At 40.4% G+C, this 14737-nt stretch overlaps 1 protein-coding gene across 3 annotated transcripts in view; it reads left to right on the forward strand.

Annotated features, from left to right (window-relative positions):
• The window catches only part of ATP10A (ATPase phospholipid transporting 10A (putative)), a 164822-nt gene that overhangs the window by 56219 nt on the left and 93866 nt on the right, over positions 1 to 14737 (forward strand). For all 3 annotated transcript variants that reach the window (XR_012278505.1, XM_073664540.1, XM_073664541.1), the window contains exon 2: positions 10619 to 10823. Coding sequence is in view for 2 of the 3 variants with exons in the window: in XM_073664540.1 (XP_073520641.1) it covers positions 10619 to 10823 (205 nt within the window). In the remaining variant the exon portion in view is untranslated. The remainder of the gene's footprint in view (positions 1 to 10618; positions 10824 to 14737) is intronic.

Raw genomic sequence — 14737 nt, forward strand, 5'->3', positions numbered from 1 at the left:
GCTTCTACATTGGATTGATCAGAGCTGCTGGTATACAGTGGGGAAAAAAAAGTATTTTGTCAGCCACCAATTGCGCAAGTTCTCCCACTTACAAAGATGAGAGAGGCCTGTAATTGACATCATATGTAGACCTCAACTATGAGAGACCAAATGAAAAAACAAATCCTGAAAATCACATTGTCTGTCTGATTTGGAAAGATTTTTTTTTCAAATTTTGGTGGAAAATAAGTATTTGGTCAATTACAAATGTTCATCTCAATACTTTGTTATATATCCTTTGTTGGTAATGACAGAGGTCAAACATTTTCTGTAAGTCTTCACAAGGTTGACACACACTGTTGCTGGTAGGTTGGCCCATTCCTCCATGCAGATCTCCTCAAGAGCAGTGATGTTTTGGGACTGTCGCTGGGCAACACGGATTTTCAACTCCCTACAATAGTTTTCTATAGGGTTTAGACCTGGAGACTGGCTAGGCCACTGCAGGACCTTGAAATGCTTCTTACGAAGCCACTCCTTCATTGCCCTGGCGGTGTGCTTGGGATCATTGTCATGCTGAAAGACCCAGCCACTTTTCATCTTCAATGCCCTTGTTGATGGAAGAAGGTTTGCACTCAAAATCTCATGATACATGGCCCCATTCATTCTTTCATGTACACAAATCAGTCGTCCTGGTCCCTTGGCAGAGAAACCGCCCCAAAGCATGATGTTGCCACCACCATGCTTCACAGTAGGTATGGTGTTCTTTGGATGCAACTCCGCATTCTTTCTCCTCCAAACACGAGTTGTGTTTCTACCAAACAGTTGTACTTTGGTTTCATCTGACCATATGACATTCTCCCAATACTCTTCTGGATCATCCAAATGCTCTCTAGCAACCTTCAGACAGGCCAGGACATGTAATGGCTTAAGCAGGGGGACACGTCTGGCACTGCAGGATCTGAGTCCCTGGCGGCGTAGTGTGTTACTGATGGTAGCCTGTGTAACATTGGTCCCAGCTCTCTGCAGGTCATTCACTAGGCCCCCCCCCGTGTGGTTCTGGGATTTTTGCTCACTGTTGTTGAGATCATTTTGACCCCACGGGGTGACATCTTGTGTGGAGCCCCAGATCAAGGGAGATTATCAGTGGTCTTGTATGTCTTCCATTTTCTAATTATTGCTCCCACTGTTGATTTCTTCACACCAAGCTGCTTGCTTATTGCAGGTTCAGTCTTCCCAGCCTGGTGCAGGGCTACAATTTTGTTTTTGGTGTCCTTCGACAGCTCTTTGGTCTTCACCATAGTGGAGTTTGTAGTGTGACTGTTTGAATTTGTTATCAGTATAAAAGACACCTGTCCGCAGCCTCAAACAGGTGCCAGTACTACAGGTAATGTGTGGAGGACAGAGGAGCCTCTTAACCCTTTAAGCCCCGGAGCATTTTTCGTTTTTGCATTTTCGTTTTTGCTCCCCTTGTTCCCAGAGCCATAGCGTTTTTATTTTTTGGTCAATATGGCCATGTGAGGGCTTATTTTTTGCGGGACGAGTTGTACTTTTCAACGCCATTACTAGTTTTATCATATCCTGTACGGGAAAACGGGAAAAAAATTCCAAGTGCGGTAAAATTGCAAAAAAAGTGCAATACCACAGTTGTTTTTTATTTATTTTTTTTTACCATGTTCACTGAATGCTAAAACTGACCTGCCCTTCTTATTCTACAGGTCATTACGAGTTCATAGACACCAAACATGTATAGGTTCTTTTATATTTAAGTGGTGAAAAAAAATTCCAAAATTTGGTAAAAAAAAAAAATAGCGCCATTTTCTAAGACCCGTAGCGTCTCCATTTTTCGTGATCTGGGGCTGGTTGATGGCTTATTTTTTGCGTGCCAGGCTGACGTTTTTATTGATAACATTTGGGGTAGATCCGATGTTTTGATCGCCCGTTATTGCATTTTATTGCAATTTTGCGGCGACCAAAAAACGTAATTCTGCCGTTTAGAATTTTTTTCTCGCTACGCCGTTTACCGATCGGAATAATTCTTTTTTTATATTGATAGATCGGGCGATTCTGAACGCGGCGATACCAAATATGTGTATGTGGGGTTTTTTTTTATATATATTTTATTTTGAATGGGGCGAAAGGGGGGTGATTTAAACTTTTATATTTTTTTATTTTTTTTTATATTTTTAAAAACTTTTTTTTTTTACTTTTTGCATGCTTCTGTAGTCTCCATAGGAGACTAGAAGCAGCAACTGTCCGATCGCCTCTGCTACATACAGGGGACGAGCAGGTCCCCTGCATGCAGCAGAAATGGTCCTGTGCTATAAGCGCCGACCACTAGGTGGCGCTCATAGCGACAAGATCATGACAACCACAGGCGTCTGCTGCAGACCCTGGGTTGTCATGCACGCCCATCGGCGACCCGCGATCACGTGACGGGGTCGCCGGTGGGCGGGGCTTATGACGCGCTACCCGGAAGCGCGCGTTAAATGCTGCTGTCGGAGATTGACAGCAGCATTTAACTGGTTAACAGCCGCGGGTGGATCGCGATTCCACCCGCGGCTGTTGCGGGCACATGTCAGCTGTAAGAATCAGCTGACATGTGCTCCGTTCAGTGAGGGCTCAGCGCAGCAGCCCTCACTGAACGGAGGGTACGCAAATATGCGTACTAATACGTCCCCGGGGGTTAAGTGGTTAAAGAAGAAGTTACAGGTCTGTGAGAGCCAGAAATCTTGCTTGTTTATAATTGACCAAATACTTATTTTCCACCAAAATTTGAAAAAAAATTCTTTCCAAATCAGACAATGTGATTTTCAGGATTTGTTTTCTCATTTTGTCTCTCATAGTTGAGGTCTACCTATGATGTCAATTACAGGCCTCTCTCATCTTTTGAAGTGGGAGAACTTGCACAATTGGTGGCTGACTAAATACTTTTTTCCCCACTGTATATTTTCTGCCACTACCGTATGCTACTGACTTCCATATCTCTACCTCATATTTTTTGCACATTGCACTTTTTTAACCCTATATTTTTTAATTTTGTGTGTCACTATAGGGTGAGGAGGGTGACTCGTTGCTGAGCGGGGGGCGGCACTGCGCAGGTTATAGGGTGCCAACCTCCACTGTTAGGTAGAGTCAGTGAGTCCTGCTGATAACAGTAGAAGCAGGCTCGGTTGAGGGGAGAAGTAGTCTCCTCAGGCAGCGTCTGTACTCAGTGTTTAAAAAAAAAAAAAAAAGTGAAAATCTATATTGAAATAAAAACACCTTTCATTCTTACCTGTCCACCGTCCTCCCGATGTCCCTTAGCAACCCGATCACCCGGCAGCCAGCAATACACTGACGGGAGCTCGATCGCTCCCAGGAGTGTACATTGCTGCGCTGCCTGGACGGAGTTCACCGGAGTTCATCAGCTGAGAGCTCCGGGACCTCACTTTTAAGGCACCGATGCTGCGTGGGAAAATTCCCAAGCAGCAACACTGATGCAGTAGATCACCGGGGCTTATCAGCTGATCTTCAGCTGATGAACTCGGGTGAACTCAGCGCCAGCAGCAGCGATGTACACTGAGGCTATGTGCCCACGTAGCAGATTTGATGCAGAGCGTTTTTGCCTCTCTCTGGCAGAAAAAAACACATGCAGATTTACATGCGTTTTTACATGCGTTTTCGGATGCATTTTTTCAAGCAGTTTTCCAAGCGATTTTGAGCATAATTTGGAAAAGTGCTTGACAAGTTGGTCACACAATAAAAATCCATGCAACCAGCATGGATTTATAATGTGTGAACAACTGATGCTTTAAATGCGCATCTATAGTAAAAAAAAAAAAAGAGAATTAAAATGTTAAAAATAAAAAAAAAAACTGTATACTCTCCTCTCCGGTCTGCTCCCGGCGGCGTCCTCTCTCTTTGGCGTCCCGCAGTGTACTGTCAGGACTTGCGGTGACCTCATTTAGTCAGCTGATGGTCACGCGACCATCACCTGACCGCCGACTTCAGCGGTCGCGTGACCATCAGGTGACTAAATAACGTCACCGCAGGTCCTGACAGTACACTGCGGGATGCCAAGGAGAGAGGACGTGGCCGGGAGCAGACCGGGGGCCGCCAGAGAGGTGAATATACAGGTTTTGTTTATTTTTAACTTTATTTCTTTTTTTTCACCGCGTTGTAGTCTCCTCTTCATCCCGGGTACCACACGCACCGCGATTACGCTGCAAATTCGTGGGCATTGAATTTAATTGAAACGCAGCAAATCCACATATACCTGCGGGTTTGCTGCGTTTCAATGTTTCTCAATGGCCGTGAATTTGCAGCGTAATCGCGGTAGAAATGGTCATGCTGCGTTTTGCAACGCAATGCGAATTCAACACGCTAATTAGCGCATCATGTGCACAGCACATCCTAATTCACATTGTTTTGCATGGCAGACGGTTTTACAAGCGTTTTCGCAGCTGCAAAAACGCTACGTGGGCACTTAACCTGACAAGTAATGAAATGCTGCACTCTACATTACAAGCAGTGGATAGGATTTATAGAAATCCCATGCCCAATGTGCTTCTATTTAATGCTGGGTAAACTTACCGGCGGCGCGGTTTACAATCCGCAGTATGTTAATTTCTGGAGCGTAAGCTCTGGTCTCTGCTACAGAAATCTCCACAGTAGATGGTCATTGGATGCAGTAACTACGCACGGTTCACTGAACACATGTGACTTTACCTGCGTTTTGGACCCAGCAAAAATACTGCATCCAAAATGCTGCTCTTCCTGATCGTGGGGACACAGCCTTACAGTCAGAATCCTCTGCCACTTCTGACTTATCCCTCGGTACAACAACAAAAAATCGGCATCTTGACTCAATGATTTCAGCATTTTATCTGTTGTGTGTGTCAGTATTGTAGTTTTAATGACATTTGCACTTTTATTAGTTGCAGCTGACTTGCATCATGTTCTCTCTATGGTATGCACACGCTTGGGAGTCCTTGTAATAGGAGTTTTAGAAGTTTCAAAGACTATGCCAGATTTCGACTTAATATATTAACCCCTTATCGACATGTTATTCAGCCATCATCTGCCTCCAATAGTTGTGGTGGAGCAGAGCTCTGCCTGCGTCTGTGGACCTGTTACATTCCACTATCAGTGTGTGACAGCAGCAGTGAGGCAGTGGTCCATGTCATTCTATGCACCAATCGGCATGCCCATGATGTAATCGTGGGGTGCTGATAGTCCTAAGGGGACTAATGAATACAGTTGAAAGTAAAAAAACTAAATAAATAAAAAAAAATTAACAACTTTTATATTTTTTAAATTTTTATATATAAGTTCGTCATCCTCCTTTTCCCTCATTAAAAATAAAGAAATTTTTAAAAAAAATACACATTTGGTACCGCTGTGTTCTTAAAAGTCTGCTAAATCAAAATAAATAAATTAATCAGATTGGAAAATTACATAATTAGAAAACAAAATTGGAACACCAGAATTAACTGTCTTTGATTTGCAAAAAGAGGCGATCAAAACATCGTATTTACTCCAAAATTGTATCAATAAAAAGTCCGCTCCGGACGCAAAAAATAAGCCATCACACAGCCCCATCGACCAAAAAATTTAAAACGTTACTGAAATAACAAAACTATTCATGTTTGGTATCTGCGTAATTGTATTGACCTGGACAATTTTATTTCCAGGTTAGTTTTACCATATAGTGAACATGATGACAAATAAACAAAAAGCAATTGCGAAATTGCTCATTTTTCTCTATTTCGCTGCACTTAGAAATTTCTTGCCACTTTCCAGTACATCACATGATAAAATAAATCTTGTCATTCTTAAGTACATCTTGTCCCGCAAAAAAGAAGCCCTCATATGGCTATATGGACAGGGCAATAAAAAAGTTATATCTCTGGGAAGAAGGGAGGAAAAAAACAAAGCACAAAAATGAAAATTGGGCCCAGTCAGGAAGGGGGTTAAAAAGAATTGTTTCAGAACTTCTTGAAATTTTTTTCTCCGGTTATGAACTTGTACTCTAAATTCAATAAAGCTTAAAATGACAATATAAAATATATAGAAGTGTCCGCACAATGTAGCTGACTTGTGCTGGTCATGGTAAAAAGAAAACAAATTGCAACCCGCTACAGCTGTTACCGGCCCTCCTCAGTACGTGGTTCTGACCTGCACACTATTGTGACTCTCACAGCAAGGAGTACCTGCTTTTTGCTGTGATCTCACTTTTGTGTTTTGGGAGGGAGCAGCAGCATGAAGGCAAAATTCATTGTTCAAAAAACTGTATCTGTAGCCATGGTAAATAAGCCAGCGTTTGTTAATCTTTCCTCCCATTGTTAGAAAATATTTATTAACTATATCCAATTTATGTCACAATAGTGTAAAATAAATATTTTTCTTTTTTAGCATGCGGTTTGTTCTTTCTACCTCCTTATTGGTGCTGTAGACTACCTGTCTGGTTAACTCTTTGTAAAGATATACAAGATATATATATATACTTTTTTATTTATTTTTCACATTACAAAAAAAGAATAGAATATAGCAAGGAGTATTAAAAGTGTAAACAAATAAAAAAAAAAAAAAAAAACATGGCAGAGCTTGGAATCCATAAGTAGGTAAGTAGGTTTCTGGGAGTGTATTTCTATGGGTGAGAAATGTACTCACTAGTGTTGAGCGATACCTTCCGATATCAGGAAATATCGGATCGGGCCGATAGCGGAAACCAATGCAAGTCAATGGGACACAAATATCAGAATGAAGATAAACCCTTTCTTTCCTTGTAGGTTAATTCTACATGAAGGAAAACAACTAACAATAATGTAGAATGTATTGGGGGAAACATGTCAGTCACATATATAAGTACAGTGACAGTGTTGGTTACTGTACTTGTCATTTAGTGTTAAAATAAAGGATTTAAAATAAAGGATAAAGGCCATTTCTGGGGTGGCTGACGGCTGGTGTTTCTAGCCTGGGAGGGGGCCAATATTCATGGCACCCTTCCTGGGCTATTAATATCAGCCCCCAGCTGTCTGCCTAGCTATTAAAATAGGGGGGACCCCACGTAATTTTTTTGAGGGTCCCCCATTTTAATAGCTAGTAAAGGCTAGGTATTCAGCTGGGGGCTGATATTAGTAGCCTGGGAAGCTCCGTGGGTCTTGCCCCCTTCCCAGGCTTCAAACATCTGCCCCAGCCGTCTGCTTAACTTCCGCTAAAGACTAAAATTACGGGGAACCCCACGCCAATTTTTTTTTTTTTAATAAATCCTTTATTTTAACACTTAATGACAAGTACAGTAACCAACACTGTCACTGTACTTATTATATATGTGACTGACATGTTTCTATCTATGTGTGAAGCTCTATATTTCTGTTCTAAATTGTTGGGTACAGATGCTGAATTGCCGGCCGGCTTTTTTTAAAGAGACGGTGCATGAAAACACTATTATTTTTTTAAATAAATCCTTTAACACGAAATGACAAGTACAGTAACCAACACTGTCACTGTACTTCTTATATATGTGACTGACAAGTTTCTATCTAATCTATGTGTGAAGCTCTATTCTTTCTGTTCTAAATTGTCGGGTACCGGTATATGCCGCTGATGAATTGCCGGCTTTTCATGTTTCACTGTGAGCACTGTTCCCATCGATTTGGGCAACCACTGTAATGCCACAACTACCATGGCTGTGGCATTAATGTCTTAAAAAAATATTAATTCCTGCTATTCCATTTAATTGTAATGTAAGGAAGATAATGTAATGTCAGCGCTTGAGCAGGAGAATTCTCCCATGCTGGGATGGCATTCTGATGACAGGCTGGATCGCAGCTGAGCACTGCCATCCAGCTTCTCATCCTTCAGAGACACTGCAGAGCGCAGGCATTATGTAAACTTCCGATTCCAGTATTCGATATTGTAAAAGTATCGGAACTCCGTATCGGAACTCCGATACAGCGAATATCGGTCGATACCCGATATTTCAGTATCGGAATGCTCAACACTAGTACTCACAGATTGTCATTTACTGATCTGATTAATTGCCCCTATTAGGGCATATGACGAGCTTCGACAGAGCCGCTCTGTTAGAGTGCCCCCTGCTGTTGTGGACTATTACCTGCATAGCCATTCATTTGAATTGTAACATTAGACTTTCTAGCAGCCAGGCACATGAACATAAATAAACGCGTAGAGCGGGCTGTCTTGCATTTAGCAAGTGATTTTTGAGACCAGCCCTCTAATGCCTTGCTTACAATATTATATAAAGGTGTGTGGGCCTAACTTCTTAGTACAATTTTAGCTAGACCTTTTCCTGCGTAAAAAAAGTACATTTCCAAAGAAAATTGTTTTTAGACGCTAGCAATGAGACTCTAGGTAAATCGCTAAAGCTCTTTCACATAAAAAAAAACTAACTTATTGGCGTTGCTCTAAACTTTTTACGGCAATCAAGTGTCGCCCATCTCCAGTGGCCAACCTCACTAATGCTCACAACGGAGCACAAATCACTGCTGCTGCTCAAAGCAATCCTCTTCACTACCTGATAACTGACTAATGAGTTTGGGATTTGATGTTGTGACACGACATACGCTTCTGAGGAAGCTGCTCATCCAAAGTAAACCCCAATATGCAGTTTTATATTTAGCAACTGCCTCCTCTATTTTCTCTTCACAATGTAAGTCAGATTAGTCATTGTAAGAATGATGCATAGTAATAGTAATGCCATAAGTACCAGTAACATCCCGTAGAATACTCCTACTAGAACTGTACCCGAGTCCACTATATCACTATAGTTGGAGGGACACAGACGCCCTATAAAGCAGTGTTCTTGGAGAGCACTGTTTTAAAGAATCCAAGAACCTGCTGGTGTGAACATTGGCTACGTTCATTTTCTCTTAAAGAGAGATTTCTGAAATACTGAAACTTGGTCAATAAAAAACCTGATATGGGGAACTAGAATTCTGAGAACTGTTATAATTTCCTTTACTGTATGTTTAAAGAGGGCATCCACACAATCTACATTTATCACCTATCCCAGTGGTCAACAACCTGCGCCACTCCTGCTGTTATGACCTACAACTCCCTGCTAGCCCATACAGCTTCATGCTCTCAGGCAACACCTAAGATAGAAGCACAATGAACATATACTCTGCTAGAAGTAAGTAAAAAGCAATTGATTTAAACAAAAAACGTAAAATCCATTCCACCAGCGTCAAGTTATACCCAGTGGGATGGCTTTTACACTTTGTTTTTTAGTTAAAAAAAAAAAAAAAAGTGTTTACTGTACCCCATGTTATTTCATGCACTATTGCTTTTACTTACAGCAGGGTAAATGTTCATTGTGTTAGGTTTTGTCTGTTGAATGGCCAGTGTAAACATGCTCCTACACTTTGTATGTATACCAACTTATACTCCAGTTCATTTCTTTTGGTTTTGCTTTCATGGCTTCCCTTTCTTTGCGCTTGGCATTACGTTTATATATTTTCCCATTGCTGGGTGTCCATAGTTGGGGTCCGGCTCCTGCTCGAGCTCTTATTCACATTGAGGTAATTTTTGACACACAGGTTTTAATACTAGAGTATAGGACCGTCCCAACTGGGTACACTTTGGTGCTGTTGGGATGGCTTATACACACATATGTTTTTGTCAAACGTTTATGTGTACCCCATGTTATTTATGCACTATTGCTTTTTACTAGCAGGGTATATGTTCATTGGGTTTCTGTCTTGGGTTTTGTCTCCTTTTTGGCCAGTGTGAACATTCTCCTACACGTTGCAGGTATACCAGCTTATATTCCAGTCCATTTCTTTCGATTTTGTTCATGCTGTCAGGGCATGCTGGGTTTTGTAGTTAGTTAAATGTATCAGTGCAATTCTGATATTGTTTTTTGGGGAGTAGTTTTTTACGGCATTACATTGTATGGCATAAATGACCTGGCAGTATGATTCTCCTCATCAGTGCAATTACGGCACTATCCAACCTGTCCAATTTGTTTAGTATTTTAATGATAAAAAAAAAAAAAAAAAACTTTTCTAAAGAGACAAATTATTATTATTTTTTTTTTATTAGGACGCTATTTTCTGAGACTCATATCTTTTTTTAATTTTTTTGCTTGCTAGAGCTGTGTGAGGGCTTATGTTTTGTGGGGCTAGACAATTTTTATTGCTGCCATTATGGGATAGAATTTGGTCGCTACTTACAGCATTTTTTGCGATTATTTTGGCGACAAACACCCCCACCCCCTCCTATCCCCACAATTTTGGTGGTCCAATTTTTTTTCTGTTTACAGTGTTCACCAATGGGGATAATTATTTTTATAATTTGATTTATTATATATATATATATATATATATATATATATATATATAATATAATATAATATAATATAATTTATTTTATTTTTTTTGTTTTAGTATACTTTTTCGTGTATTTATTAGTCCCCCCAGACTATAGGAAGTATTTCAATACACACACAGTACTAATTGGTAACAGAGGTGGCAAAAAAGGAGCATGCATACATTTTATATAATATATGCACACATTTTACTTGCCATGGTAGTTGTGGTAATTTGAATTAACATCTGAAATTTTATATGACTTTAATATCATTCATTTCTATGATTGATCTGAAGATCTTCCATCTGTCCATTTGCTTCCTTAGGAATGAGAGAAAATATGTGGAAAAATTCTGGAAAGAAGTGCAAGTCGGTGACTTTATACAGCTGCGTTGCAATGAGATCATCCCTGCTGACATACTTCTGCTCTCATCCAGTGATCCAGATGGGCTCTGTCACATAGAAACTGCTAATCTGGACGGGGAAACCAACCTGAAACAAAGACAAGTAGTAAAGCAAATTTCAGAGCTGGTAAGAAACCTCATTTATCCCTTCTTGTTGCAAAACACTGGCCATTTGTTGGGTAATAGTCACAAGCTTTGGTCATGAAGCCAGGTATGAATTACCATATGTGAGCCAGTTATCAATATTCAGAAGAATGATGTGAAGTTGTGTAGCCTTAGAGGTACTAAATGTCAGTGCCAGTGGTGATCAGCTGTTATTACCAGGAAAGCCCCCATCCCAGGCAAATCTAACATGACGTGGCGGACCTCCATTCTGGCACAAAGTGGAGACTGCTCATTGTGATGTCAATATGCAATAAAAAGGTGTATGTACAGGTTTTATCATCCAAACAGAGATCTTTAGAATCTAACTGAAAATAAATCTGCTCTACAATATGACAGTGAAGGAGTTGGGCACCTCAAAGCCTTTTAGAGGCAAAAAATGTAGAGCTGGTCATGTCTGCCCCTTTATCCACATTCCCCAAAAGTTATCTGGACCTCTGAAGGCTTTGTATGTTCACAAAGAAGTGATATGAAGCTGACTGCAAGTTCATACGCTGACTTTCCTACTTGAAGCTTCTGTTTAAGGATTTTAAAGTGGCCGTCCGATTCGATGTTTTTTTTTTAATTAACCTTGCCCAATAATTTTTTTTTTTTAAATTAACGTTTAGCAACTCTTTGAATATTGTAAACCAGTATCCGCTTGGGGACTGTCCTTTTTTTGCTGTGTGGTTTCCCACATGCATATGATACGTAATTAAGTAACTGCTTACTGTCTAACAAATGACGTTACGGTGAGGTTGTTCACATACAGTTCTATGCTTCCACCCAAAATGTAGATCTAGCAATCACCAGGCTAATCAGCGGTGCTGTGTGCTATTGATCTAACAATTGGCTGTTCCAATACAAAATGTAATAGCGGTCGTGGTGTAGTGGTGTAGTGGTGTCGTGGTGTCATGGTGTAGAAGTGTCATGGTGTAGTGGAGCCCTGTGTGACCCTTACCTCAGCGATTGTCACATCTCTGTGTATCTGAAGTATTTCCCAACATATACAGTACCTCTGATGAAAGCTTCCAATTTATGGAATGAGCAGCCATACCTTGGCCATTTTATAATGGTTGTTTTGTCCAAAGAATCCTTGTTGGCTATTTTTCTGGTTCCTTTTTTCTGTGTGTTTTTCCCCTCACTGTATTTATTTACTGATAATTGTCGCTATTACACATTTGTAGTGGAATATCGTGACATAACAAGTGATTAGACATGGAAAATGCCGGGCTGTTGATCTCTGTATCCGGCTTCGTTACACTACCCATAGTCCGGCTGTGCACAGTGGGTGTCAGTAACTGGTACACAATAGCGCCAATGCTTTTTATTGCCCCAGAGCACGTTTCAGGGACTTTATCTAGTGACTAAAGCTTTATAGAATATCAGCTCTGAGTACTTATATCCTGAATTATCACTTGAAAATGACATTAACATTACACAAGAACACGCCGTTACTCTAAAGAAAAAATAATAAACCTGCAAATCTTTCCAGTTGGAACCTTCTATGGAGGAGTGGAAATATAAAAAGCAAATCTGGACATATTACATCATGTACACTACCTTCTTAAATCGCACAGCACCTCAGACAGCCAGACCCCCTCCAGAGGAGGCCGAATGTGTGCTTGTGCATATAACGGAGTCACGCCTGGTATCTGCCTCTGCTGCTCTTCTGTTGGGTCCAACTAAACCTAAATCTACCAGGACCATTACAGGGATGCACATCACATACAGGGCTCCTTTATCCTTTGGAGAAATCATTCCGACGTTGTTTTTGGCATTTTACTGATTTTTGCCTTATTTTCTTTCTAACCCCATTCATAATTCTTATGTAACATCTCTGAAATCTCTGATTTATTTTAATTTTAAATTTTTTTTTTCTTGCTCAACATGCAGTCAAAACATGTTCTGTTGGTGGAAAAAGTGAACTGAAATTGTTTTACGAGCTCTGTAATGTTCTAATGACTGTGCACCTTCATTTATTTCTAGTGCTTTAATTTAATGATTACGGAAAGAACAAGTGGGAGCAGAGGATTTCTCCTGTTGTCAAAACATCAGGTTTTTTCTCTGACCCACCTAGCTACATTCCAGTCAATTGGAGCTTACTGAACTATTAAACAGGACCTGTATTGTGAGCAAGACCTCAATGCCTTTTCTGTATTGCAAGTATTTTGCTACCGCACCCATCGCTGCTGCATATGGAATGTTTTGCTCATATCTCCAGTTAGTCTTCAGCCTGAGTGCAGTCTGTGAATGTGTGCACTGTCTGCGCTGCAGCACTGTTACGGCCTGGCAGTCCTCTTCTGGAGGCATACCTACCTCCTGGCATATGCTTCATCTCCATATATATATACTCCTTTCTGCTGTTAGGATTGAGCTGCATTATGTATACCCTTTTTTTTTTTTTTTTTTTTTTTTTTTTTTTTAGAACTCGCCAAGTCAGAATAGAGCCTTGAGCATGTGGATGGCTTTATTTATTATTCCTGTATGTTATTGGCTTTATTTTCTATTTTTAATCTGGAAATTCAGATGCCTTCTGGTGCACAGGAAAAATAATATGTACTCAAGGGAATGTTGAACCTTTCCTCCTAATTTATTCAGTCTCCTTATAAACTCTAAAAACAGACCTAGCTTACCTTATCCAAAGAGGAAATGCGATTTCTAAGATCTGAGGACGTTCCCTTGTACTACTTCTTCTATTTCCTTTGTCTGTTAAAGGAAGGGAGTGAGCCCCAATTAAGATCTTGTAACAATAGTAATCCCATTGTTTAAGACATAATATCCACTAGTACGCATCAGGTTTGGTTTAGATTTTACAGGTTAAAGCCATATTTAAGCAACACAAAGCAAACTTGCATTAAGCTGTGTCTTGGAGACTTGTATAATCTTACTCTGCTTGTTATTGGTGTTCCATCCTAATAGTGGCTTATAGAGCCCTTTGTGTGACATGGGAATGGATACCTTAAAGAAATCTGTCAGTAGATTTTTGCTATATAATATGACAGCAGCATGAGATAAAAGCAGAGATCCTGATTCCAGTGATGTATCACTTAGTTTACTGGGTGCAGAAGTTGCAATAGAATCCGTTTTCTCTGCTGCAGTTCTAGCAGGTGTCGGAGGTTGAGCCCTGTGTAACCCCCCACCAGTGATTGTACATTAAATAGTGACAAAAAGCTGACACAGAAAGCTGCTAATCAGTGGTAGGGGCATGGCTGGACTAGGAGGCATGAGGCCAGTTGTCTTGTACTGATAATCTCCTGCTGGTAAAACAGTGACTGTATTGAAACAGCAAAACACAGCACAGTAAGTGACACATCACTGTAATCAGGGTCTCTGCTTCAACATTTGTATTGCTTTCAGATTACATAGCAAAAACCTAGTAACAGATTCTCTTTAATAGTCTGTGCATGACACAAAGTTATAGTATATCACTAGGATATGCGGTTACATTATAATTGGTAGGGGTTGGACCTCTAGGCCACCAGCAATCTAGAGAATGGAGGATCAACAATCCACCTTTTTTTCTATTTTACTTTTCTTTGCACATCAAGAAGGCTTAGTCAGGCCCATTAATTTGCATGTAGTTGCACTTTAGTTCCCTGAGGAGCCACTGTGCAGGGAAAAACCATGAAGCTGATGCTGTATTACATTACTGCTGCAACCGCGTAGGTAATTTTAGTGTGAGTTCTTCCTTCCACTAAGTAAAGGCATTCAATAGTATTTAAGATGGGAATACTGTTTTCATCGCTCTTCTTGTAGTATTAATGCACATGGCCCTTGTTTCCCAAGAGCTGAACTTGATGGGAATCTGTCAGCAGGTTTTTGCTATGTAACCTGAGGACAGCATGAGGTATGGGTTAAAACACAGGATTAATCCCATGTCCAGCTGTGTGCTGTTTA

This window comes from Phyllobates terribilis, unplaced genomic scaffold (genome assembly GCF_046119375.1).
Source record: "Phyllobates terribilis strain yellow unplaced genomic scaffold, ASM4611937v1 Scaffold_2__4_contigs__length_985480577, whole genome shotgun sequence".
NCBI classification, from domain to species: Eukaryota; Metazoa; Chordata; class Amphibia; order Anura; family Dendrobatidae; genus Phyllobates; species Phyllobates terribilis.